The 24,586-nt window shown below is 43.4% G+C and overlaps 1 protein-coding gene across 1 annotated transcript in view; it reads left to right on the top strand.

The window, feature by feature from the left end:
• Window positions 1-24,586, top strand: part of LOC137671831 (S-adenosyl-L-methionine-dependent tRNA 4-demethylwyosine synthase TYW1-like) — an 87,146-nt gene that overhangs the window by 7,921 nt on the left and 54,639 nt on the right. Inside the window, exons 8-10 of the mRNA XM_068415621.1 lie at window positions 9,997-10,123; window positions 18,740-18,792; window positions 21,440-21,558. Coding sequence (XP_068271722.1) covers window positions 9,997-10,123; window positions 18,740-18,792; window positions 21,440-21,558 — 299 coding nt within the window. The remainder of the gene's footprint in view (window positions 1-9,996; window positions 10,124-18,739; window positions 18,793-21,439; window positions 21,559-24,586) is intronic.

Below are 24,586 nucleotides of genomic sequence, written 5' to 3'. Positions count from 1 at the left end.
GAAAACTGTGGATCAGCCTTTGTGGCTGATGCCACTGAACTGTGCTGCCATAGTCATGTCCCAGGTGTTTGTATTAATTTTGAAACCTTAAAGGATATAGTTCACATCACTGGCCCCTTTATTCCTGTTCTGCATGGTTGAGCTGCCTAGCTGCAATCTACGTGTCTGGTTTCACGCTTCTGTAACCAGAGCAGGTAAGGCAGAAGGGGCCTTCAGCGGCGACTTCAACATAAATCCTCAGCTTTCCTGACTGGGAGGTGTCGTTTCCAGAGTGATGGCAGGATGTAGCTGTGTAAATATTTCATGAGGAAGCCTGAACTGATGGCTATCGGTATCATCAGCTGAGAGAATGGCTTTGTCTTGGTGGTGAATCTCCTGGGGAATGTGTGCATTGACTTGCAACAGGTTTATGTAAACACTTGAATTGTGAAATGACCCCGGAGGTGCAGTTATTTACTATAATGAAAATAAATGCTGAAGACTTGATATGAAAGAGCAGGATGATCTGCATTTATGAAAGTAGTTTATCATGATCAGGGTCTCCTGCTTCCAGGCAGGAAGTTAGTTGTTTAAATGCGATGCATTTCTGTTAAGTCGCATCCTCACCTTAGGGACTATGACTTTGTGCAATGAGAAATTTTTTTTTTTCAGATGACTTGTGTTGTCCCTTTAGCCATTTTTTCTCTTGCAGAATGCTGGACTCTGTAAAATTAGTCTGATGCTTTTGTTTTACACAGATGTAATCTGTCGTCTTGCAGTAATCCCTACTGACACAGGCAAGTGCTTTGAGTTTTTGTATCTGAAGTACCCGTATACAAGCTAGCAAGTTTATAGAAAACCTGTGTATTTCAGGGTTATATCACAGACCCTTCTTCATACCCAGGGTTACTTGGATTTGAAATGTGGCTAGCAGTTTCCAGCATGGGTTTTGTGGATTTGTGTTGTGTGTTTAACCCCTGTGCGTGTGGGAGATAAAATAGCAGGTTCTGCCTCGTGAAGTACAGTTAATTTGAAATGTTTAAGGGTCCAGCTTTGATCTGTTTTGCAGGCTTGTGTTGCCTTTTGTGACAATCACTAGATGTGCAGTCACAGATAGTCATAATTCCTTGTTGTCCTGCCTCTTATGGGATGGCAGAGTGAGGCTGTGGAGGCAAGTATGTCTGCAGGTGATCCTAACTTTGCATCCATCTCCTGTTACTTGACTTGATGGAAATCAAGGCTGAGTTTTGTTTTATGGCTTTTTTTCCCACCGCCCCCTCCCTGTATACCACAGCTTCATTGCATTTTACAAAGTATTGTCAGAGGGCTTGAGATAGATAGTGGATTCTTGCAGTTGTTTAGATCAGGCAGAGGGATTCAGGAGTTCAAGGTGAATGCCAGAGCCTCTCTTCCTGGTATAGTTGTAGCTATTACACTCTCTCCCTTGGAAAAGAGGTGGATTTTTAAAGAGCTGCTGAGGGTGAAGGTGCACAGTTCAAGGTGACGGTGCCTTCTGCACACTGAATCTGAGCATAAAAGTTGGCATGAGGTGGGGTGGCAACAGGAAATCACCCTAATATATAAAATGACTGATACAAAGGTAAATTCCACACTTTGTGTACCAAATCTCATACTGTCTGGTGATGACAATTTCATAGCTGCTGAAGTCCAGCCCTTTTTTCCAAGTAATTCAATTTTTGGAACTTGCTGCCACAAGAAATAGTTGCAGGTGATGCTTTGCAGGCTCCTGAACTGGACTCAAACCTTTACATCAGTACGGATAACCCCTAAGCTTTTATGAAGGGGATTGCTAGGCATGAAAGTCCAGCAGTGTGCAATACAACCATGGCCCCAAGGAGGGCTGGGGAGGTCAGTCCATCACTGTCGGCTCTGAGGCTGCTTCTCTCAGGTGCCTGATGATCCAAGGCTGTGATGGCAGGCTGGGCTTGGTGATGCACAGTTAGGTGGGTTAAGGGCTGGTTTTTCTTTGCATTTACTACCCTTCCAGCTTGTTTTTAGGCTGAGAGCCTGGGACTGTTCTCCACATTGGTTTTAGGCAGCAGCAGAATGCAGTGGTGGCTCTTGGTGGATTTAATAACTCAGTGGACTTTTAAGTTGTACAAGTGTGGCATGCTTTCCCTGTCCTCCAAAGTTACTCCCCTGAAATGTATTTATCAGATAAAATGCGAAATCTAAGGGGTATGTTTGTGGCCTGCAAGACTGCTATTAATCATAGGGACACCATTTCTTAATGCAGATTATCTCCCACAGCTGGGAGATTGTGATAAACTAGAAAGACAGATCAATCTAGACTTGTTCCCAGGGAATGAAATGGCTTTATTAACCTTCATATTTATAAACTACAGGCTTGAGTGATAGTAATAATAATATCCTAATTTTTTTTGGATGGGCTGGGAAGTGATCAAATGGGCATATTTTGTTGACACAGTGTTGAGATTAATGTTCTTGTTTTCTGAAACAAAAAGTTTAATGATGATGATAGTCACATTTGCAATGTAAATACAGAGGAAGGGTATGTGTGAGAGAGCAAGACCGAGGCTGAGTTTACAGGAAACAAATTATGTCCCAGAGACCATGTTCAAGAAGTTTCTGTGTACTTGTATGTCCGTGTGCCGCAGGGGAGGTTTCCTGATCCCCTTTGGCACTCTTCCCTAAATGTCATCCCACGTTGGCCATTTTACCACCCCTGGAACTGTAAATCACACTACTCACAATGTTTCCTAGAGCCTTTTGTGGGTGTGTGACTGCTATGGAAGACCAACCCTTGCTGACACTGGGTGAAGAAACTTTTAATGAAGTTGGCTGGAGTTTTATTTGAAATGGGACAGTGAGTTTGAAGATTTAAAAAATTTAAGGTATAAGGTTTACAGACTAAATGCAGAAACTTTTAGAGTACACAAGAATTGTTAGCCATGTTCTAACCAAATTAAATAAGGCTGGGGTGCTTAACGGTCAGATTTAGAAACAGCTAAAAATGATGTGCATGTTTAGAGCTCTTCAAAAATTTTAATGGGTGAAAGATTCCTGTAAGAAAAATGTGCTCTTATCTGCACCACTCAGTCTCTGGACTAGATTTTGACCTCTGCTGCTCTGGCTCAGAATTCAGTGTGATCCTACATTTTAAAATAAGCTTTAAGAAATATCATTTAACTGCTTGGGGACTACTTCTAGCATCAATCTGGATTTGTCACAAGGGTGCTTCACCCTTCCCCCTTCTATCTTCTATAAAACTTTACTATTGAAAATAATTACAATTCATAAACAACTTTACAAGAGATCTTGAGGCTTGCCTTTTCCATGTATGACTTGGGAGTGCCCAATGAAAAAGGGGAAAAAAAAAAAGAAAAAATACTGTAAAGGTGACCTCTGGCTGGACATTCTGTCTTTGGCTTGTGGTATGATACTGGCTCCCTTGACAAACCTTTGTAAAGGGCTTTGAGATCTATGAATGAAGACTTATTTTTGCACTTGACGGTAGATCCCATATCCCTTGCTGTTCTTTAGTCTGTTGCAAATTAGTCAATAAATGGGTAGTGAAGCAGAGCTGATAGATATTAAGAATTCTGGAACTCTGAAGTCCACCTGACTATTGGGCTTCCTCTTTATTTGCAGCCTTTTCTTGACAACATCTCTTGTTGGAGATGATCAGGGTTTAGCCTGTAGCAGTCCAGCCCATCTGCTTGTTAGTTTTGATTCTTTTGTTTCCTTTGAAAAATCAGTCTTCCTTATGGCGTGTCCAAGAAAGTTTCCCAAATCAAACAAACGTTGACAGAATCATGCAGCAGTGTGTGAAATGGAGTTGTGGTTTAATGACACCTTGTAAAAACCTCCCCTACAGCAGAGCAGTGATGTTATAGCTCAGTGATGCAATCTTAAACCCGCTTGTAGCCGTACAGATATATTTTTAGAGTCGTGACCTGGGAATTTTTTTGTCCTTGAGGATTCTGGCCAATGTTGAACCTACAAGAAAATGGACATTGGTGGATCATTTATCTTTCGACATTTCACAGAAGATACACAGTGCCATTTCAGACTGATTCAGTTGGATAGCAGCATAAGTCTTCTGTCATTACTTGTCTACGTGAGTTTGGGCTTTAAAATGCTGTTGTGTATGTCCAAAAATCTCAGCGCTGACTTTTTAAACAAAAGAAAACACAGGATTCCCTCTGCAGGAGCTGAGCTGCTGGTCTGTTTGAATAGCATCCGTTCTTTGGATGGCAGCTAGTACCTGCTGCCTCAGAATATTGTGAGGGACCTTCTGTATTTCTACAGCATAGTAAGGTAGGTCTGGATGGAGACTTCCTTCCAGTTCATTATTGAAAATTCACAGAGGTTTCTATTCCAGGAGAAAAAAATCTGACTTCTGAGGTTTTGTTTTTTTTTTTTTGGTCAGTATCAGTCAGAACTTCTTAGGGGCTATCCCCAATTTAGGGGCACTTCTTGAAAACGCATGCCACGATTTTTGCTTTTGATCAAGCTGCCTCCTATTTCAGTCATGGCAAGGTAATGGGTTACTAAGTTCCCTGTCTCTCAGCTGTCATTCTTTCCACCCTTGTCTGCTTTTTTTTGCTTCAGTTCACACTTTTGTGCTTACCTGGGCAGCAGCGTATGGAGTGGGTATGTAGCCTGTGATTATGTAGACTCTAGCAGCTATTTTTAATAAGATTTTCTTGCTGTTGGGGTGTTTGCTGGTTCAGTGATTATTCAATCTAAGTTTCCAGTATTCATCTTTGTGCTCACTTGCAAATGTTCAAAGCCATTTTTATTGGTGACTGACAGCAGTTAGAGTATGCTGTGTTGCTCTAAGGTTGGCAGGGTGTTTCATCCCTGGACTGAGCAAATTCCAGTTGTGTCCCCATTTGTTATGGTTGGGTTGTGCCCATGGCAGGGGGTTGGACTAGATGATCTTTAAGGCCCCTTCCAACCCAAACCATTGTGTGATCTTTGTGGAAGCCTGCTCCCTGTCCCGTTCTTTTTCCATGTGTTTAGTTTTGCAGGAAGGTTGCTTTGTAAGGCAATGAGTGCCATTCCTGTGGGCAGCCTGATGTCCAATCAACTTTCAAAAAACCCCCAAGTGGTTCTTGCCTGTGGTGTCGCTGACAGCTGAGCCTGAACTAGAGGAAAAGTTGTCAGCTTTTCTAGCTGTCCTCTTGCCACTGGAGTATTGCTTCCAGAGCTCTACTTTTTAACTCTTCATTCATGTAATTCACGAACTTTAATACTTCATTTAATCACTCCTCTGGGAAAGTTTTACTAATATTTCTTGCTGCCAGGCAGCCTTTTTCCTGATAGCCTTGCCAACGTTTTCCCTTAGCGCTGGTTCTGTTAGTCCTGGCTCCAGTCCCTGATGTATTACTGTTTTCTTAATGTTTATGCTTTTCATTTGTTAAAAGATCCTGGAGCCTTTTGATGGATGAAGCGGTAAATCGTGATAAGGCCAGGGGTTCCCTCTTGTTTGACCACTGGGAGGTTAAATAGGAAAGAAGTTCAGTCAAAATTGGGATATTCGGGGTGTCATTTTCCTTCCAGGAGCAAAAACTTCTTGGGGAGCATGTTTTTTTTTCAGCTGTGGCACATCAATAACTAGAGCCATGAGGCTAAAAATGCAAAATTAAGGTAGTTTAGGGAGTACTTTTTTGCGTGACTTGTCTCTCTTCTAATTTTCTCACCCCTGTAATCTTAGTTTGAAGAGGGTTTGATATAATAAACCAGAAAACACAGAGACAGATGGGGCACCTTGATGTCCTGAAGAGAGCACTTCGAAGAGGAGGAGAAGTGTGATAGCATGTGCTGTTGGTTGTATTTGGATGTGGCTGTGGATAGGCATGTGTGTTGGAAGTCCTTTTGAACACTTGAACTGTGATTTCTCCAAGGTGCAACAGCACCTCTGCCTTGGTGGGGGATGCTGAGGTTCTTGCACGTGTCTGTTGGATACCCTCTGTTCCTGACCCATCAAAAATGGGCTTCCTGTGCCTGCCTGTGAAGTATGTGCTGCCTCTGCCTGTGTGGCAATAAAAGGGAAGAGATTTGTTGTGGGGTTTTTTTTGCCTTCACCTGTAGAAGAGGTGATCCGAAGTCCTTACACGTGACGTTCAATTGCTTTTATTTGGGTCTGCTTCAATGGCAGTAGCAAACCCAAAAAACTGGAGCAGGTTGCAGCAAGAGCTGTGCTGAGCCTTGAGGTACGGATGAGAAATTGGAGTGTATTCCTAGGTTTTTCTCATCTGTGGGCTCTCTTGTTCGTGAGCGCAGACCAGAGAATGACTCTTCAGTTTTTCAGCAGTAAAGTATTTCAAGGGCATGAAAAGCTGGCTCTTGTCACTACTTGCTTGATTTGTTATGGAAAGAGAGTAATTTCCCTTAGATTTACTACAGGGCTTTCTGCTAAATCACCAGAACTTGAGAAGTTTGCTCTGTGCAAAGTTAACTTTGTTCTGTCTGCTCAAACTCTAAATAATAGGTATGAAAGGTTTATTAAGCGAATAAGTAAAACTCCCAGGGCTGTGAATTTTATTTCCCACAAGAAATATCTGAAGCCAATCACTTGCCAAACTGAACAAGTCAGGTATTGCAGTTCAGAGAAAAAACAAATGATTATTTTGTTTATAGGCTTTCACATCAGGATGAGAGGGGGGAAAAATATCATCCTCTCTGGGAGAGGAAAAATGATTATTGAAATAAATGTTTCTGCCCTGCCAGTAAGGCAATTTTATTTGTTCTTATGTTTAGGTACTTTCCTCAGATACTGCAGTAACAGGCACAGTTGGCAGGTGTAAATGCAAGGCCTTGAAATTCAGAAGGACTTTTTCTGTTTCTGGATGGGATGTCTCACTTATACTGAAGTCAGATGCTGCATTTTTAATATTATGATGTGCTCCATAATGTGTATTTAGTTATTCTGGGAGAATTAACCTGGCATGAGATTGTAGATCAGGTAGGCCAGGTAAATCCTGCATAGCATTTTGCTTTAAGTAGCTAACAAATCTGTGCTAAGATGGTGCTTTTCCTTCTTAAGTGGACGGGTGGGCCTAGTTATGAGCTGAATGGTAGCTTGTGGGAAGAGAAGCTCTTTATTTAAGACATAATAGTTAAAAGGTGAGTATTTTATCTCCTTCCTTCCTTATGCATGAGACTTTAACAGTAAAATATTAATGTTACTGGAAAAGTGTCTTGCGCATAAATGAAGATCAAGTCTAAGAAATGAGCTTTTAAACCCAATAAATGACAAGTATTTAACAGAGCTAGCCTTTCAGGGAAGTTTTGATGCGTTATAGAAACCAATTAAATTCTGCCTAAAGACTCGGCAAACTGAGTGAAAGGAAGAAGATGATGGAACCAGCTTTCTCCTTTAGTGAGGACCGCATTGTGTTACTGGTCACTTGAAAATACTTTCCTGCACGACCTCATTGAAACTGTGAGCATAATTTTATTCAGAATGAGTAGGAAAGGTAATAACCTCTGTCCCTAAATGTTTTACTTTTCCCTTCTTACATGCTTGTTAAGAACTCTCTTTTGTCCTTGAACCTCTGAGTCTGTGTGAGATTTTTTTTTTTTAAGTTGTTGTTTTGTTGGGTTTTTTTTTTGCTTCTGGGGCACCTTTATTTTTGGAAATCTTGCTCAGGTACAAAAGAAATCTGTCTGCGTGGCTGGGAACGGCTAGATTGTCTTCCCTGTTTGCGAAGAACAGTTTGGCAAGTCAAGGGCACTGGTTTCCCTAGTGATACTAGCAGTTGGTGGGTAGACTCAAACTGGAAGTGTTTGTATGAACTTCTCGGTGTCTTTGGCACAGAAGAGGCTTGGATGTGAAACAGCCTCAGTTTTGTGAAAACAAAATGTCCTCTGGCTTTTGTTTGTTGTTTATCCGTAACTCCTCTAATATTTCAAATAAGCCATAAAGAACTGACAGATTACAAGTTTCATGAAATATCAAAGTAATTATTTACACTTTCATGCTTCTTTGTGCAGACATGAAACAATAAATACCCATAAAGTCTCAGAAGTGACGCTTATACAGCGGGGGATTCACAATTTCTTATGTGCTTATGTTTCTCCTGCTTGTAACTTTATGCTAATATGTGATAGTCCTGCATTCAGTTTTAAGTAAGGGCTTAACTGTGTCTTATAAAGCAGCATTTTTGCCGAAAAGACGAAAAGACGAGACAGCGGGGAAGGAGACCAGCTTGGCTGAACAGAGCTTTGGCTGGAACTCAGGAAAAAAAAAAAGAGAGTTTGACCTTTGGACAAAGGTGACTCAGGAGGACTACGAAGATGTCGTGAGGCTACGCAGGGAGAAAATTAGAAGGGCCAAAGCCCAACTAGAACTTAATCTGGCTACTGCTGTAAAAGACAATAAAAAATGTTTCTATAAATACATTAGTAACAAAAGGAGGACTAAGGAGAGAATCTCCATCCTTTATTGGATGTGGGGGGAAACATAATGACAAAGGATGAGGAAAAGGCTGAGGTACTTAATGCTGCCTTTGCCTCAGTCTTTAGTAGTAAGACCAGATGTTCTCCAGGTACCCAGCCCACTGAGCTGGAACACAGGGACTGGGAGCAGAATGAAGCCCCATAATCAAGGGGAAATGGTGAGTGACCTGCTGCACCACTTAAGACACACACAAGGGAAGAGTGGCTGGAAAACTGCCTGGTGGAAAATGTCTGGGGGGTGTTGATCGACAGTCAGCTGAATATGAGCCAGCAGTGTGCCCAGGTGGCCAAGATGGCCACCAGCATCCTGGCTTGTATCTGAAATAGTGTGGCCAGCAGGACTAGGGCAGGGATCGTCCCCCTGGACTTGGCACTGGTGAGGCTGCACCTTGAATCCTGGGTTCGGTTTTGGGCCCCTCATTGCAAGAAAGACCTTGAGGTGCTGGAGTGAGTCCAGAGAAGGACAACGAAGGTGGTGAAGGGTCTGGAGCACAAGTGGTATGAGGAGCGGCTGAGGGACCTGGGGGTGTTTAGCCTGGAGAAAAGGAGGCTGAGGGGAGATCTTATCGCTGTCTACAACTGCCTGAAAGGAGGGTGTAGAGAGGTGGGGGTTGGTCTCTTCTCCCAAGTGACAAGCAATAGGATGAGAGAAAACGGTCTCAAGTTGCACCAGGGGAGGTTTAGATTGGAGGTCAGGGACAATTTCTTCCCTGAAAGGGTTGTCAAGTGGTGGAACAGGCTGCCCAGGGCAGTGGTGGAGTCACCATCCCTGGGGGGATTTAAAAGACACATAGATGTGGTGCTGAGGACATGGTTTAGTGGTGGCCTTGGCAGTGCTGGGTTAAAGCTTGGACTTGATGATCTTTTCCAACCAAAACAATTCTGTGATTTGCTGGAAGCTAAACTTAGGTGGGATGCTGCAGCTCGTGTGTCTGGAGGTGACTGTGGGCCAGGGGGAACAGCCTTTTCTTGCAGGGCCTTTGGTGATCACTGAATTTTGGTTATGCAGTTGACTCCTTCTTAAGTGACTTGTGGAGAGCACGACTTCTACTCTGTAAACTCCTGGGCTAACTCATTGTAGTGATGTGGCTTTCTTCCCTGACCTGTCCAAATAACTGGGACAATAACTGCTTGTCACTCCAGGCAATTGCGTGTCCGGCACAGAATGGTTTGTTCCCTCAGTTTGTGTTCTGCAGAGAGATGAGGTTATTGTGCAATCATGAAACACTTGGCCTTAAATCCTGGTGTCCCTCTCACTCTCAGATGAGATTCAAACACCTTATTTCTTAAAATGTCCTGGAGAATTTTATTGCTGTGTTAGTAGAACAAACCAAGTGTGTTGTGGTGGTTTGTTTTTTTTTTTCTTTTTAAATTTACTGTCCTAAATTACTGAAGTCCAATGTCTGATGGGAAGAGGGTTAAAATGCAGGTTTACACGAATGCAAGAATTCATGTGTGGCCACTTGTGTCAGTTTCAAGTTTAGCAGATGAGTGGCTGAATTGTGCTACAGTGTTTGAAATGTGATGCTTGAATCTAAACCGTTGTAATTCACTGTCTTTGAACAGAGAGAACGTGAGCTCGAGGAAGGAGATGTTGGAACGAGCTTGACTCGAGAGAATGCTGGGAGGAAGGAGGAGGGTGAAAAGAGAGAGATGATTACCCCAGCTCTGAGAGAAGCACTCACAAAACAAGGTGAGGTTCTGCAAAGAGCAGACGGCGGACCAGGCTTTGAAGGCTGAGTGGTAGTCTTTTAACAGAGGAAGTGACAGATGATGCCCTTTATGTTAAAGGTACTGCTCTGGACCCTCACTCATGGTAGGCTCTAACCAGAGGCAGGACAGAGATTGGACAGGGGCTGTTTGTAGCTGATTGCAGGGGAAGAGGCCTGTTCCCTGTTGCAGGGGAGGAAGCTAAAGCTGGGTGATACATCTCAGCGTGATGCATGCTATAACAGGGTTCACAAGGTTTAATGTGTCTGCTAAGGAAACTTGAGAGAGAAGATGATAGTCCCATATGCCTCTAGCTCCCATAATGTAGGTTTCTCAAAAAATATTTAAAGATTAGCTTTGCATCTCTGTCTTGCATATTAGTCCCATGCTTTTATTTCAGTGTCAAATTCTGATTTTGCTACTGAAACTTTATTTCCAGAGAAGGAAGTAGTTCAAACTAACTTTAACAATCCACTAGATTATTCCATCAGTAGTTCTCCTATGAGCTGTAGAGAACAGAATAGTTTTAATGAACTTAACACCTTTTTTAAAACAAAGGGCAAGCATGAGAAGAGCTGAAGGGTGATGTGAGCTCCCCTATGCTGCTCAGTTGGAGTGTAGACTAATTTCTGTTATCTCTTAAGATGAGAGTGTGCACAGTTTTCTTGCCTGCTAAATTGGTAGTATCTCTCCTGATGCTTCTGAGAAGGCACTTCTGGTTATTGCAGTGGAGGCACCTCGCTACAGAGCTGGGCTCTGAAGTTCTAACCACGTTCGTGTGAGTCCAGCAGCTGTGGGATCCCAACGCCTTTGCTTTCCAGAATCTCTGCTGTTCTTTGGCCTGAGCTTTTGTAGGTGACTGGTGTTGTATTCTGCCCATCGAATATCTGACATGTTTGGTTGTTGGGTTTTTTCATTAACCTTAGCACAGCTATAAAATAAAGAGCCATTCTTTAAATTCGTAGTCTGAAGGAATAAAGCAAAGGCTTAGCAAGGAGTGGCAGTGACTTTGCCTCCTTCATGTCCTTAGTGGTGCTGCTGCTGACTGGGACCAGTGGAGGGATTGTAGGAGGCTGGTTCAATACATCTTTTCAGCTTCAATTCTGAAGGCTGTGGTGTGGTGGCAGTTACAATGCAGTGTGCTGCAGAGCAGCTGGAGCACTGTTACAGCCTTTTATTTATTCATTTATTTAGTTACAGTCTGTGATCCAGAAGTCTAATTGTTCTATCTGCCTGCAAGGAAGTTTAGGGGCAGGTGGATTTGGCTAGCAGGCCCAGTGGAGTGGGCTGCTGGAGTCATGGCTGTCTAGAAATGGGCAGCGGGGAGGTAAGTACGCTTGTCTGCTGGAAGTCCCCTGTTTTGCGAGCTTAGAGAGGCCACTGACTCCATGGAAGGGTGCACCAAGTCCCTGAGACATCTTGTTTTTTTCTTTGGGACACAGGAACTGTAGATGGGCTGTGGAGACTGCCTGTGGTACTGACTAGTACTACAGGGAGTAGTGGGTGGTTTTCAGCACACTGCCCTGGCTTTTTTGTGGTGCAGGGCTCTGTGGTGTGCCGTGGTAGTCACAGGAGCGTTTCACGCTGGCTCACTTTCAGAACCAGCCTGTATTGGTTTGGGGAGTGAATGAAACTGTTCTTCTGTGGTCATTTGAAAAATGAAAGCAGTGCTGGAGGGAAGGTCACCTTCCTACCATAATTTTTCTGACACAAAGGCAAGCTCCCCAGAGAACTTGGATTCCTTTGCGATGTTCCAGGGACAGGAATTCATTATCCAGATAAGTAGGTATGTATTTCTCCCTTCCTTCAACATTTGGGCTAGTGCCAGCGTTGGATCAACTAGTAGGATCTACTTACTTAAATCTGCAGTTTCAAAGACTTAAAACTATTGTGTCTGTGTCCTTAGAGTGACAACTGCCTCTCACTGGCACAACCCTCCCCTCCTTTCCTCTGTGTCTCACCCCAATTCTTTGATGGTCGCTCAACAGTGAAGAAGAGAAGCTGCATTTCTTTTTTTCACAGGTCTTATAACATTTTTTTTTTTTCAGCAAACAACACACCAAGACAGGCTTATGTGGCTATAAAAATAAAACAGCTTCCTCCTTCCCTCAGCACCATTCCCCCCAAAATAACAAGTGCAATGTAGTCAAAAGATAATCTAATTGATTTAGCAACATCTGATTGCTTTGGGTGTAGGCTCAATGTCTTTTCAAGATTATCCCTGAGGGCATAATTAGCCCAAAAGCAGGAAAAAACAGTACTAGTGATTCAGGAGAAAGCCGTTCTTTTAAATTTAGTTGCATAACAGAACTTTGTCTTTGAAACAGCATCCCTTCAGACTATTGTAGTGCTCACTCTTTTATTTTGATTCACCTTCAGACAAACTTACCTTCCTGTAGGTAAACTGAATATTGCTTAAGCAATGGCTTTATTTGAGCACTGGTGTTGGATTTCAGCTAAATATAGTCTCACGTGTTGGGTTGTATAGGTGTTAGCCCATGTATTTGCCTGGTTGCAAATACGTTTATAAAATTTGAGCTTTGTAATAGTTGCCAGTCTTGTGTTGTGAGAAAATGCTGATTCCCTTTCCATCAGTGTTCAGTCTTGCATAAAATACAAATACAGCACAACTATTTAGTGCCTCCAGGTAACAAATATAGCTGGAGGGAGAGAGAGAGGCTGACAGTTGAAGTATTTGGCTGCATGTTATATTTGCAACAGTACTGGTTTGCTAGGTTAATGCTATAGTGATTTCATCTGTTCAGGTAGATGTCATGAAATAAACTGAAAATAGAAGCAAGCTTCTTATATTAATTTTTCCTGTGGTGATTAGTGAATACAGCCTAACATGTTCTCATTTGCTTTCTGCCATTGCTTGTAGTTTCTTGAAACAATCCCTGCTGGGCTGAAAGTGGTGTTGGTTTGGTTTTTTGTTTGTGGGTTTTTGTGGTTTTGGTTTTGTGGTTTTTTTTGTTTGGTTGGTTGGGTTTTTTTTACTTGGCCTCGGTACCAGGAGGATTTTGTACATGGTGAAACTTGCCTTTCCAGAGCTCCTGATTTTTCAGGAAGTGATTTTAAATCCTTCTTTAGCTTTAGAGTGAGTCTCAAGCTGCTGTTTTAATAGGAAAGGTGACTGTAAAAAAACCCAGTGAGAATCCATGGGGGTTCCTTCAGTGTCCCCTGTATCAGCTGTGCTTATTTTGTGGGTACAAAATATTGACTTTTACATTTTCCTGCTGCTATAAAGTCAGTACAGCAATAGCGCAAAGACCTTTGCTGTGGGTTGTTAACCATCGTTAGTCTTGACTGCTCTTTGATTTGCCAAATGTTTTATTGATAGCGATGGTCACACTGAAAGCCAAACAAATTGTCATGCCAAGTATGAAAGCAAAGGCTGGCAGCTGGAGGAATCATGGTTTTACTGCAGCTGACTTCTTGAAATATTTGGAGGTCAAACACGATGTCGCACAGTGACAGCCAGTTTCATCAGCCCTATCAAGTTACAGTTGTATTTAGGAGTGCTTCAGCTCTTCTTTGATGTGCTTCTCTTAAATGTGCAGGAATAAAACAGAGAAAAAACAAACTCAAAGCCCTGGAGAGCTGATTGTTTGCTTAGCAGATTCCAAGGACCTGGATTTCTTAAGCTGCTCGTTCCGTGTATTTCTCCACGCTCTTTGCTTTGTTCTTTTCTACTACTAAATACCACTGTGCTTTTCAGGGTAGGCAACACAATGGGAATGGATTAATGATAGCCAAGGACTAACCCCACTGCCATTGTATAAATTATTCTGTTGTGTCTCTGCTACCACAGGTACAGTTTTGCTGTAGTCCAGTTGGATTGTTCTGTCTTTACTGGTTAAGTGAGCCTACAATTTAGCACCAAGGTGTCCAGGATACTTCTATTTTACTTGTATCTAAAGGCAAGTGGTATTAGGAGACAGCTTGTATCTGAAATAGTATGCACTGCTTCAGTGATGGCTTGTTTTCATGCTTTGATTTCATGGCTGATATCAGATATAATTTGATCTATGTTTTTCAGTGTGTATGGGCAGTCAAGAGGCTGACTTCACAAAAAATATTGAAGATTGGGGTTTTTCAAGTGCTTACCAACCTTGTTTGAGATAAGGTTTTTGAAAGTACTTCTTTTGCTGTCCATTCTTGGACTGAGGTCTCCAGTGCCTGCAGGTCTGAGCTGCTCTGACCACCTCAGCGTGGCTCATTGAGTTTGAGTGTTCAGAGTTTGGAAATGATAGAATCACAGAATCAGTTTGGTTGGAAAGGACCTTTAAGATCATCAAGTCCAACTGTTAACCCAGCACTACCAAGCCCACCACTAACCCATGTCCCTCAGCACCACATCTACTCGGCTTTTAAATCCCTCCAGGGATGGGGACTCCACCACTGCCTTGGGCAGCCTGTTCCAGTGCTTGACAACCCTTTCAGGAAGAAATTTTCCCTGATCTCCAATCTAAACCTCCCCTGGTGCAACTTGAGGCTGTTTCCTCTAATCCTGTCACTTCTTACTTGGGAGAAGAGACCGACACCCACGTTGCACAGATTGGTGCTGCTGGTTTTATACTTTGGCAGGCCGTGTGCTGAAATGCTTGCAGGCATCTTTGGGATTCAGCGTGCGTTGTGTATGGTTATTAAACTCCAGGTGGCACTAGCAGCTCACAGCTGGGTCAGGGATTAGTAATACTGATGCAGTCCCTGAAATGTACTACAGAATTCAGATATTGGCCATGGGAAGATGAAGAATTAGTTTGCAAAATAGAATATTATTCTTAGGAAGCAGAATAAATACAATGACTGAAACCAGGCGCAGTCAAGCCTATAAACTTTCTTGCAGTTCCTTAGAAAACGTGAGTGTAAATAAACAGTGAATACACAGTTGAAGGGGAAGAATCTAGGAAGCAGAAGATGCTGAAGTCCCACTATGTGGAAGCTGCCAGGAGCTGGTGGTGAGCTGACTGCAATACTAATGTGCTGGTGCAGATGTAGCAGCCTATCAGGAGCAGAGTAGATAGTGAAAGCTGGGTTTTTCAGGCCTGATTCTTGTGTAGTTACTGGAGTTGGTGGAATTACTCCATGTATAATAAGAGGAAAATAAGCATAAGATCCCTTTTTGGGGGTAGGGGAGCAGCTGTTCTACTCTTGAGATGACAAAGAATCGTTTGAATAATAGGCTGTAGAAATAATAAATGGATTGGTTTTGTTCAGCCTTAGTATCTGAAGATATGTAGGGACTGTGAGCAGAGTCCCATCAAGACAACACACTGCATTGTTTGGAAGGTGGTATATCCAAACATTCACTTAGAGTTATTGCTCGCAAGTAATATGTCTTAAGAGTAAAGAAGTGAATGTGGTCATGGTGAGTCCTGGCGTACAGAGGTCCAGGTTTCCGGGCCATCAGTAGAATTTGATTCAGCCACCATTTGCCTTGGCAGAGCCACAGTGAAGTTGTGGCAAAGCTGATGGCAGAGATGAGCTAGCCTGAGCTTTCAGAAGGATTGCTCAGCAGAAGCTGCGATGTGGAAACAGAACTGAGAAGACCCTGAGGCTGGTTCTCAAACACATTTTCTCCCATGTTTGGTTTGAAACTCAGTGCTGCTTGGTTCTTGCTTAACCCTTTGTACTTTCTTTTAGCCTCAGTTGGTTTTCTGCCCATGTTACTAGCCAGCAGTAAAGCAAGTACTTGAAGAAACAGGCTTTAGAGAGGTGGAAGGACTCTGCTCACCTAGAGTAGATGTGTAAAGAGTGTTCGGCCTTGGTCACCGATATTTTATCTAATTTCCAAGTCTGAAAAACCATGGCACAGCCAGTGTTCACTGTGATGGCTTAGCAGGGTAACTGCACTTTCTGCCAGAGTTACCTATGCGGTGAAGGCCTGAGTTCAGCAGCTTCATATGGTGCTTTTAAGAAGTTCTGCAAGTGTCTGCTGTTTCTTCCTGTAACCGTAGCTGTGAGCCCTGGCAGCAGCAAACAAGATGAGTAAACCCCTTCTCATCACTAAAGCTGGCTGAAGTTTGTGAGACTGTTTTGATGTTGAACGTGCACAATTTTCTTGGCCTTTATAGGAAGCTGTGGGCGCTCCACATGGTGGAAGTTGATTTCAGTAACTTAAGAGAAGATGCCGCAGCTTTGGGCTCCGGAGCTTGGCACCTTGCTCAGTTTAGCTGCTTCCTCTCTTCTCTCAAACAACTCAGTAGCAGATCTGGGCAAGCATGTCCTATTTCCAATTTAATTTTAATCTAAAACCCATTTTAAAGCAGCCGTATTACTTCTACTGACAGGTGATCTGTGAGAGAATAATTTTACATAAATGCTGTTGCTGGGTTCTGAAAAATGGAAAAAAAATATGGCTCGGGCTGTGCTGGCTGACATCAGCAAAGAGTCTGGCTTGGACAGCTGTATTAGAGAGAGGAGGAATGTATCACCCTTTTCTACTGGTCAAGAAATCTCATAAGGACACAAACTCTAGCAGCGCAGGGAGGTCTTGGTTGAGATTAGACCTTGCTGGACAAGCCTCTTTGCAAAGAAATGCAGAAGAAATAGGCAGGACAGACCCAGGGTGGGAGGAGATGTGATGCAGCCAAATGCAGTTGCTTGTACTTGGCTGTGCCTCTGGCTAGTGTCAGTCAGAAGTTGCCACAAGGTCTTCTGGGTCTCATCCAGTCCTAGATGGTGTCCCCAATATCACATGTGGCTTTGGAGACTCTCAGTTCCATGTCAGAAGTGCTGATCAGGGTTACAGTGATGCCTTTCTCCAGGAAAGGACTGGATGATCTGCTATGTGAAATACCAAGGCTTTTTGGCTTACTGCAGTTTGTTCTCCCTTGCTATATTGACCCTGAAAATGTGTGTGAGGTTTGGAGTTATTCATTTAGGGAGGAAAAGGTTGAAATATTGTCCATTCCCACTGAGCTGGAGGGAGAGAGGGAGCTCAGGACATGGGAACAGCCCAACACTGAAGTTGCCAAAGCCTCACTTAATCTGGTAATTGGCCCTTTTGCCATCTAACAGGGGGTCCCTACTGCTTGCTACTGTCAGCCACCTCCACTGTGCTGGCCCAAGTGTTCGTACAGTCTCCTGGAGAGTCACCTCAAGGAACCAATCAGGCTAAAATTGCATCTGTCCTAACCCTCCAGCAAGGTTGGAGCCAGTGTGAGGAGGCAGGAACAAACATCAGGTCAAGAAGAAAGAGGAGACTGGGCAGATCTCTGCTGGCTTTAAGTGGCAGAGTAACTAGAGCAGTGTGCTCTAGATGCTGTATGATTCCTCATGAGCCATGTGTGTCTTCACATGGGTTGGTTTTTATTTTTTATGGTGCAGCTGTTGTGGCATCTGCCTTCACTGTGGTTCCTGGCTGGGTTGGTGTCCTTGGAGGCAGAGGGGACTTTGGGGTGCAGTGGCACTCCCCTGCGACCTTGCTGTGCAAGATACACATGGTGACAAATGAGCAGGGCAGGGTAATTGTGCAACCTTTTGCTGTAGGAGGTGAAGGCCAGTTCTGCTGAACAGAAGGCTTTTTTCCTGTTAAGTTTGTGCTGGTTGGCAGGAAGGAGACTTGATACCTAACGTCTGATTTCCCTTAGAAGTGTTAGTATAAACACATCAGCCTAAAGTGGGCAGTTGAGACGTGGAGGGTTTGAGGACAACCAGACCATTGGTGTATAAAAAGCTACTGTGTGAATGACACAGTGAGACTTCTCAAATCCCTCTTATTTTTATGCTGATTTTGAAGTTACTTTTAATCCTTCAGACGTATTGGTTTCTAAGCACTTTTTTCAAAGAGGAAAATAACCCAACTCAAGCAGTTTGGGTAATAATAGCACTTAGTGCTTAATGAATGTTGTAGAATTAATCCTCCTGGACCAATAAATTTAAATGAAATTGTGTTGATCTTAGCTGGGCAACAGGGAAGTGATGTGAAATCAGCTTTCCTCTGGGCATGGAGGAGCGTCTTCCTCACTGTGGTTCCACCATGGCCAGTGGAGATGGAATTGGTGAAACTGGTGAACCTGTGCAGTTTGGGTTCAGACTGAGCCCTGCATTTCAGTTCTCTTTCTCCACTCTCACAACTGCACTGAGAGTCAGATGTTGTTCTCCAGGCTTGGTCAGACCTGCTGAGGAGCAGTGGGAGTGTGTCTTCTTGGTCCTGGGGTGGCTGCTTAGGGCCAGGGGGATGCTTCTGGTTCCCTGTCCTCCTCCCTCCCATGTACTGTCCCTTGGGGTCAGTGCAGATGTCTCACATTGCTGGGCTAGACCTGTTAGTCTGCCATCCTGTTATATGGAAAAGTCTTATGGTTGAATCAAAGATGACCAAGGAATATAAATCTCCCATTCAGAGAAATGGTTTCAAGTTGGCTGAAGTCACTTGGGTGGCCATGGCCTCTGCTCTGATGTGTAGGCCCCCAGAATCAAATGGAGGGGGCTGTGGGTGGGCACTGCCATCTTGCTGGTAGTGTGACCTTTGGGCCAAGAGGGAAGAGCAGCACTGAGACAGTGATGCTTAATAATTTTGTGTACCAGTTGAGACACTTTGTGTATCAATTATTGTAATTTAAAATTGATGGCTTCATTTACTTATTATTTTCAGGTTACAAGCTGATTGGAAGCCATTCTGGGGTGAAGCTCTGCCGATGGACAAAGGTATGGTGTCTTTTCTCATTTTATAAATTAAAAAAGCTAGAGACTTATTCAAGTATTACCATTTCCAGATGAAATAGCCTTTAAAAATGGGATATTACTTGCATGAAAACACATTTCCTCTTCCAAGCTGTAGTTTTGCATTTCAAGCTATTAAAATCCCGCTGCGAAGAGTGAGAAAGCGACCATGGCAAAGAGCTGGGAACATCATTTTCTGTTGTTTTTCCTGTTATTCTGCTGTCTCCTAAAATATCTCCTGCCCACTGAAATATATGGCAGGAGCAGAACACCGCAGAGAAAAGTGGGAAGGTTACGTCACCGAGGTTGAGGTCTTCTGAAACGGAGGTAACAGTCTGTCATTACACCCGAATGGGCACACAAGGGCATTGGAACCTGTTGTTCTGTGACTGATTTATCTGGTTTGCGACAGTCCACTGGTTTTGCAGCATTTGCCAAGTAAGATTTAGATAGCGAGGTAACTGTCACTTGTTAATGGTAGGACTTTTTGAAGATTACTCTGTGGGAGGGTGTGTATATGTATATAGTTGTATATAATATGTCTGTGGGTTTATGTACACGTATATATGAAAAGAGTCGTCCTCCAAGCCCTGCGGTTGTGCATTGTAGGCTGTGTAAGCCAGTAGCTTTTCAAGCAGTTTGCAGACTTAAAAACATTCCCAGCAGAGGCACAGAGCCCTGTAGAACAAACTTCAGCCACGTCAGTATGTTCCTTGTTTCAGCTGTCCTTTGCAGGTCCCTGAGAAGTTCAGAACTTGAAAGCTGGTCTATGTTATACATTTGAGGAGTAACATTGATAGAACATACTAAAGCCTTTAGTGTTCCTGGGATGACAAACTATGGGAATCATCACCTCACATCTCCAGTTCTTGTGCTGTGGCAGCAATCAGTTCCTTGGTCTCTCAGCTCTCTTTTGCCGCATGATTAACTTTCTTTATTTTTGAAAAGAGCTCTTTGAATGGCAAGCACCAAAGTGGGTGGCTGCAGCGAGGTTTTCTTATTGAAATGCCTGGTATCAATGAACTGTTTCATCAAAAGACTTGTTCTTGTGAGCGGTTTAAAGAGCCCACTGCTGTATTGTCATGAATATTTGTGAGACGTACTGATCCCACTGATGCTTCTGCTGTTTACTCTTACAAATATTTCTCTCTTCTGTCATTTTTAGCATCAGAGAAGGCCACGAGATCTTTAAAGAAAAACTTATCAAACTTCATCAATGCTGTGACTGAGAGAGAAAACCAGAGAACCTATTTTTATTAAAGAACCAGAATTTAATGCAGCACTGTAAAGCCATTTCACAAAATAAATAGCAGCTCTGTCTGGTTAGATAGGACCACACTATTTTTAGCTTAAGCAGGAATTGAATGTAAAGTGTTCTAATAAATTGAGCTGAAAATGGTTACAGGCAGTGACTTTGACTCAGGTTCACACCAATATGTGAATATCTTCAGGAGGCTTGTTTGAGATTTGTATCAGCGGAAAGCAGGAGCGGGGCTAGGAGGATTAGTATTAAGTAGAGTTTCATAGCGATATCTCAGATTAAAATGATTGTGTTCTGTCATATTCTGGAAGAAAAGCATAAAACCTGCAAATTTAGGAAGAGTCTGTTGATTTGCCTGTCTTGTGAAATTCAAAATATAACTTGCTCTCCTGGAGTTTGTGGATCTCCTGAAATCTCTGTTGTTTGAGAAATGGGTAGAATAAACAGCATTTTCCATTTTGTTTAATCTTCCAGCTGTATAACAAGGCTTGGCATGTGTTAGGGGTTACCTGTATATTCTTTCCCTGCTGCTCAGTGAAGACTTTCTTTTGGATCACCAGGACTCTTCAGGTAGAGGAAGGCAGATTAAAAGTCACTGTGACGTATTTCAAATTTTTCCTTGAGAGCAGTAAAGATTCTTTTTCATTTATTATTAACTGAGATAATGACAGACAGGCTTCCCTCCAAGCAACTTGCGTGCTAAATAGGAGTTAAATCCTGGTGGAAAGGCTGCTGTGGTTCTGCTGTGAAGGAAAGTGCAGCGTCCTGCTGGAGCTGCTGACTGGTGTGAATGAGGGTTTATAAGGTCAGGGTATTTATTTAATTTAGTGCTAGGAGAAATACTCTGCTAGACAAATGAAAAGAATTGAGTGTTCAGTAGGGCAGCCTTGAAATTGATCCTTGTTACTCTTTAGTGAGCTTTTACAATAATATTTCTTGCAGCTTAAGTGGCTTCACTTGCTTTTGTTGGCTGATCCAGTTAAAAAGCTTCAGTAAAGCACGTTGTTATGCTGTGGTGTTGCAAGTGAGAAGTTATTGATTATGTTAAAGTTTCTCTCCTCTAAAACAGTTGTAAATTTAACATCATAAATGCCTTTTTTTCTGTAAGGGTGTATATAAACCATCACACTATATACTGATCTCTGTGCTATGAATTTCTTAAAACAGACTGCACGTGTCATTGCTCAGCTCTGCTCCGCAGCCGTGACCTCGCTTACAGTGTCTGTCACAGGTGACTTTGAAAACCGAAGTTACTAGGGACTGAAAACTGTAAATATGCCCAGGGAACAGATTTCAAACCTTTGCACTCATTTGGTCCCAGATGGTGTGTTTTAACTTTCTTGGTATTTGTATGTCTTTCTCTGCTGTTAGTCAATGCTTCGAGGCCGAGGAGGCTGCTACAAACACACGTTTTACGGAATCGAGAGCCACCGCTGCATGGAGGCCACGCCGAGCCTGGCTTGTGCCAACAAGTGTGTCTTTTGCTGGAGGTAAAATACTGATGTGGTTTTACCTTGGGACAGGGGCTCTGTTCCACTCTTCCTGTCCTGTTCCTCAAACCTAGGGCAGTGTTACTTGTGTGCCCTTTTCACTTGGGGGAGAAAGGATTTGGAAGGGAATCACGTTGCTCCCCTTCCCTACCTGTGCTCCTCCCCTTGTGAGAGCCATGGAGCCTGTGGGTCAGGGGTGGTAGGAGATGAGCTGGGTGGGTAGGCTCCACATCTCAGAGGCTGAAGAGCATCTGAGGTCTCCCCAGTGCCACCTCCCCTACAACTGTCTCCTGTGCAGCCAGCTCTTGGGCCCAGCAAGTTTAGACTAGCTGGGGACCAGTGGAAGGAGGAATGGGGGAGGCAGGAGACAGACACCTCTCAATCTACCACCCTGCAAGTTCCACAGCTGCCTGCACTCTGCACTTGATAGAGGTTTGGCTCCCTCTGAAGATCACTGTCTGGGATCACTGTGGCTCCTGGTGCTCTGCAGAACATAGGCTGTCTCATGTTGTGCAAAGCCACCAAGGTGTTGAGCGATGTGTGGATCTTTGTTTTGAAATTGGACCATTTTTCTTATTTAAAGTACCTTCACCCCCACTGATTCAGTTGCATTCTCAGTCAGTGAAAAGTGATGACTTTAGCTGTTGCCTTCCTAAAACAGTAGCTAATAAATGACTTTCCGTTTTAGTCAGTAAAGTGACCCCTTTTCTCGGAGGAATTACTTTGCTGTTAATTCTCTACAGGAAATGAGCTTTGCCTGGATCTGAACTGTGAGCTGCTGTAGCACTGCTCACTCACCGAAATGCCTGGATTTCCGAGGGAGGTTTTTGTTAGGCTGGGGGAGTGCAGGGTGGGATCGGTGAGAGAGACTGAGAGGCTCAGCAGAAATAAAAGGAGTGATGTGAAAGTGTACTGAGTGGGAGGATGTGGAAGTTATTCTTCGAGCTCTTTTGTCTTCTACCTTGCTAGCTAATTCAACCATGGGGGCTGTGCTTCCTTTGGTGTTTATGCCACCCCAGGGGGCTGGCTGCTATAACACCCATTCCATCCCTAAGCCTGGGTGTCCAACATCCCAATATTTCCATGCAAAACCAGCCAAATTCCTCCGAGTACCATTTTCTGACTTTCATAGTCTTCAAGTTTTAATAATGCAAATATTTCATGAGAATATTCAAATGACAGAATCGGTGCAAAAGGACTGCTATAATTTTGAAGGCACTTTGAAGCTGTCTCCCATGTTAGTGTTAAGTATAAGCATTAGACACTGGTCATCCTGTTAAGTTTGCATTTGGGAGTCTATACCGAAATGTTAATTGGTGCTCTTGATGGGCTTTCATCATATCCTGGCTTGAAAGGACACAGCAAATGGCATGTTTAATGTGCAAGTTCTGCTGCTTTTCTTCAGAGCAATCTAATGACTGAGAAGAAAAATGTACTGCTCGTTCCTTTTTTCCCACTATATCAGCTAGCAATGGTGCATTTAATTCTGCAGTGGTGACTGTACTGGTAGGAAGAAGATTGCCACACATATTATCCCCTCTGTCCCTACACAGAAGGTACATAAACACCAAATAGAAAGCAATAACATCGCCAGAATGAGGTGTTTTGTTCCTGGTATTGCACTGCAGACTATTTAACGCTGTTCCCCTTCAAAATGGCCCAACTCAATATTTCTTAGCAGCAGCAGCAGCCTGTGTCTGGAGTATGGGACTGAATCTGGGAAGTCAAACAAGTGTGAATTGAAAAGTGGAGTAAATGGGATAAATCACCATGTGTGGTACCTTCCATGTGCCTCTAACTCATCATCCTGTAGCTGTCATTTGTCACTTTTAAGAGGAGTTCTGGAAACAGTAGTGCTAATGATAACGAATGCTAGAATGCTTATTGTACTGATGGTAACAACCTGAATGCAAGGCAACAGCTTTTCAGGGGACTGTGCTGAAAAATGTTCTCATTTATTTACCTTCTGTGGGTGAAATGGGTTGCAGTCGTTGGACTTTTCCATGCAAACTGCAGCTGTCTTCTCTTCTCAGACCTCTACTGAGCTGGAAGACTTAAGGCTCAGTTTGAGACTCGTCCCAAGGCTCACTTTAGGTACATCTTAAGCTTGGCATAAAGCAGAACTGAAAGAAGTTTCCTCTGCTTTGGTTGCTTTTTCAGACCTGGTGCTTGGCTGTTACAGCTTTCGTGTAGCTGTGAGCTGTGCCAGGTCAGGTTAGTTTCGTGTAGGAAGAGGAGACTTCCAGTACCTAAAGGGGACCTACAGGAAAGCTGGAGAGGGACTTTTTACAAGGGCACGTAGTAATAGGACAAGGGGGAACGGTTTTAAACTGAAAGAGGGGAGATTTAGATTAGGTCTTAGGAAGAAATTCTTTGCTGTGAGGGTGGTGAGACCCTGGCCCAGGTTGCCCAGAGAAGCTGTGGCTGCCCCCTCCCTGGCAGTGTTCAAGGCCAGGTTGGATGGGGCTGTGAGCATCCTGGTCTGGTGGAAGGTGTCCCTGCCCATGGCAGGGGGGTTGGAACTAGATGATCTTTAAGGTCCCTTCCAACCCAAACCATTCTATGATACCCACTCTCTCACCTACCAGTTACATGTCAGCACAGTTCACAAACCCTGCAGCCAGGCCTGTCTGTGTATTTTATTTATTTTTTTAAGCCCATCTTGCCGTCCAGATTCTTAATCATGTGAGACTAAATGTAGAATCACAGGCACCGGTGGCTGGGTAGGATAAGCATGTTACCTTCTTATTAGCAGTTACCATCTGTGCTGTTGGAGACATATGAAGTGATAGTTTTGATCTACTGTTGGCAAAATGTTTTTAATACAGGTTTTCTGCCTTGCTGGTCTCATCATGCAGCTCTGCACACTAAGTTGCAGATAAGACCGCTGTGATTCTTTTTTTTTTCCTTGATCTCTTCTTTCAGGATTTTGACTTTTGTAGAGTCTGCCAATGTTTCCAGCTGTGTAACCGCTGCATTTCTCCCAGGATTGCTGAGGAAAAGGCCAAGGAGCCTGTTTGTTTTCTCT

The sequence above is a fragment of the Nyctibius grandis genome, chromosome 18, assembly GCF_013368605.1.
Source record: "Nyctibius grandis isolate bNycGra1 chromosome 18, bNycGra1.pri, whole genome shotgun sequence".
Classification (NCBI taxonomy): Eukaryota; Metazoa; Chordata; class Aves; order Nyctibiiformes; family Nyctibiidae; genus Nyctibius; species Nyctibius grandis.
Note: the sequence above shows the minus strand (reverse complement) of the source record. Positions and strands in the feature narration are given on the sequence as shown.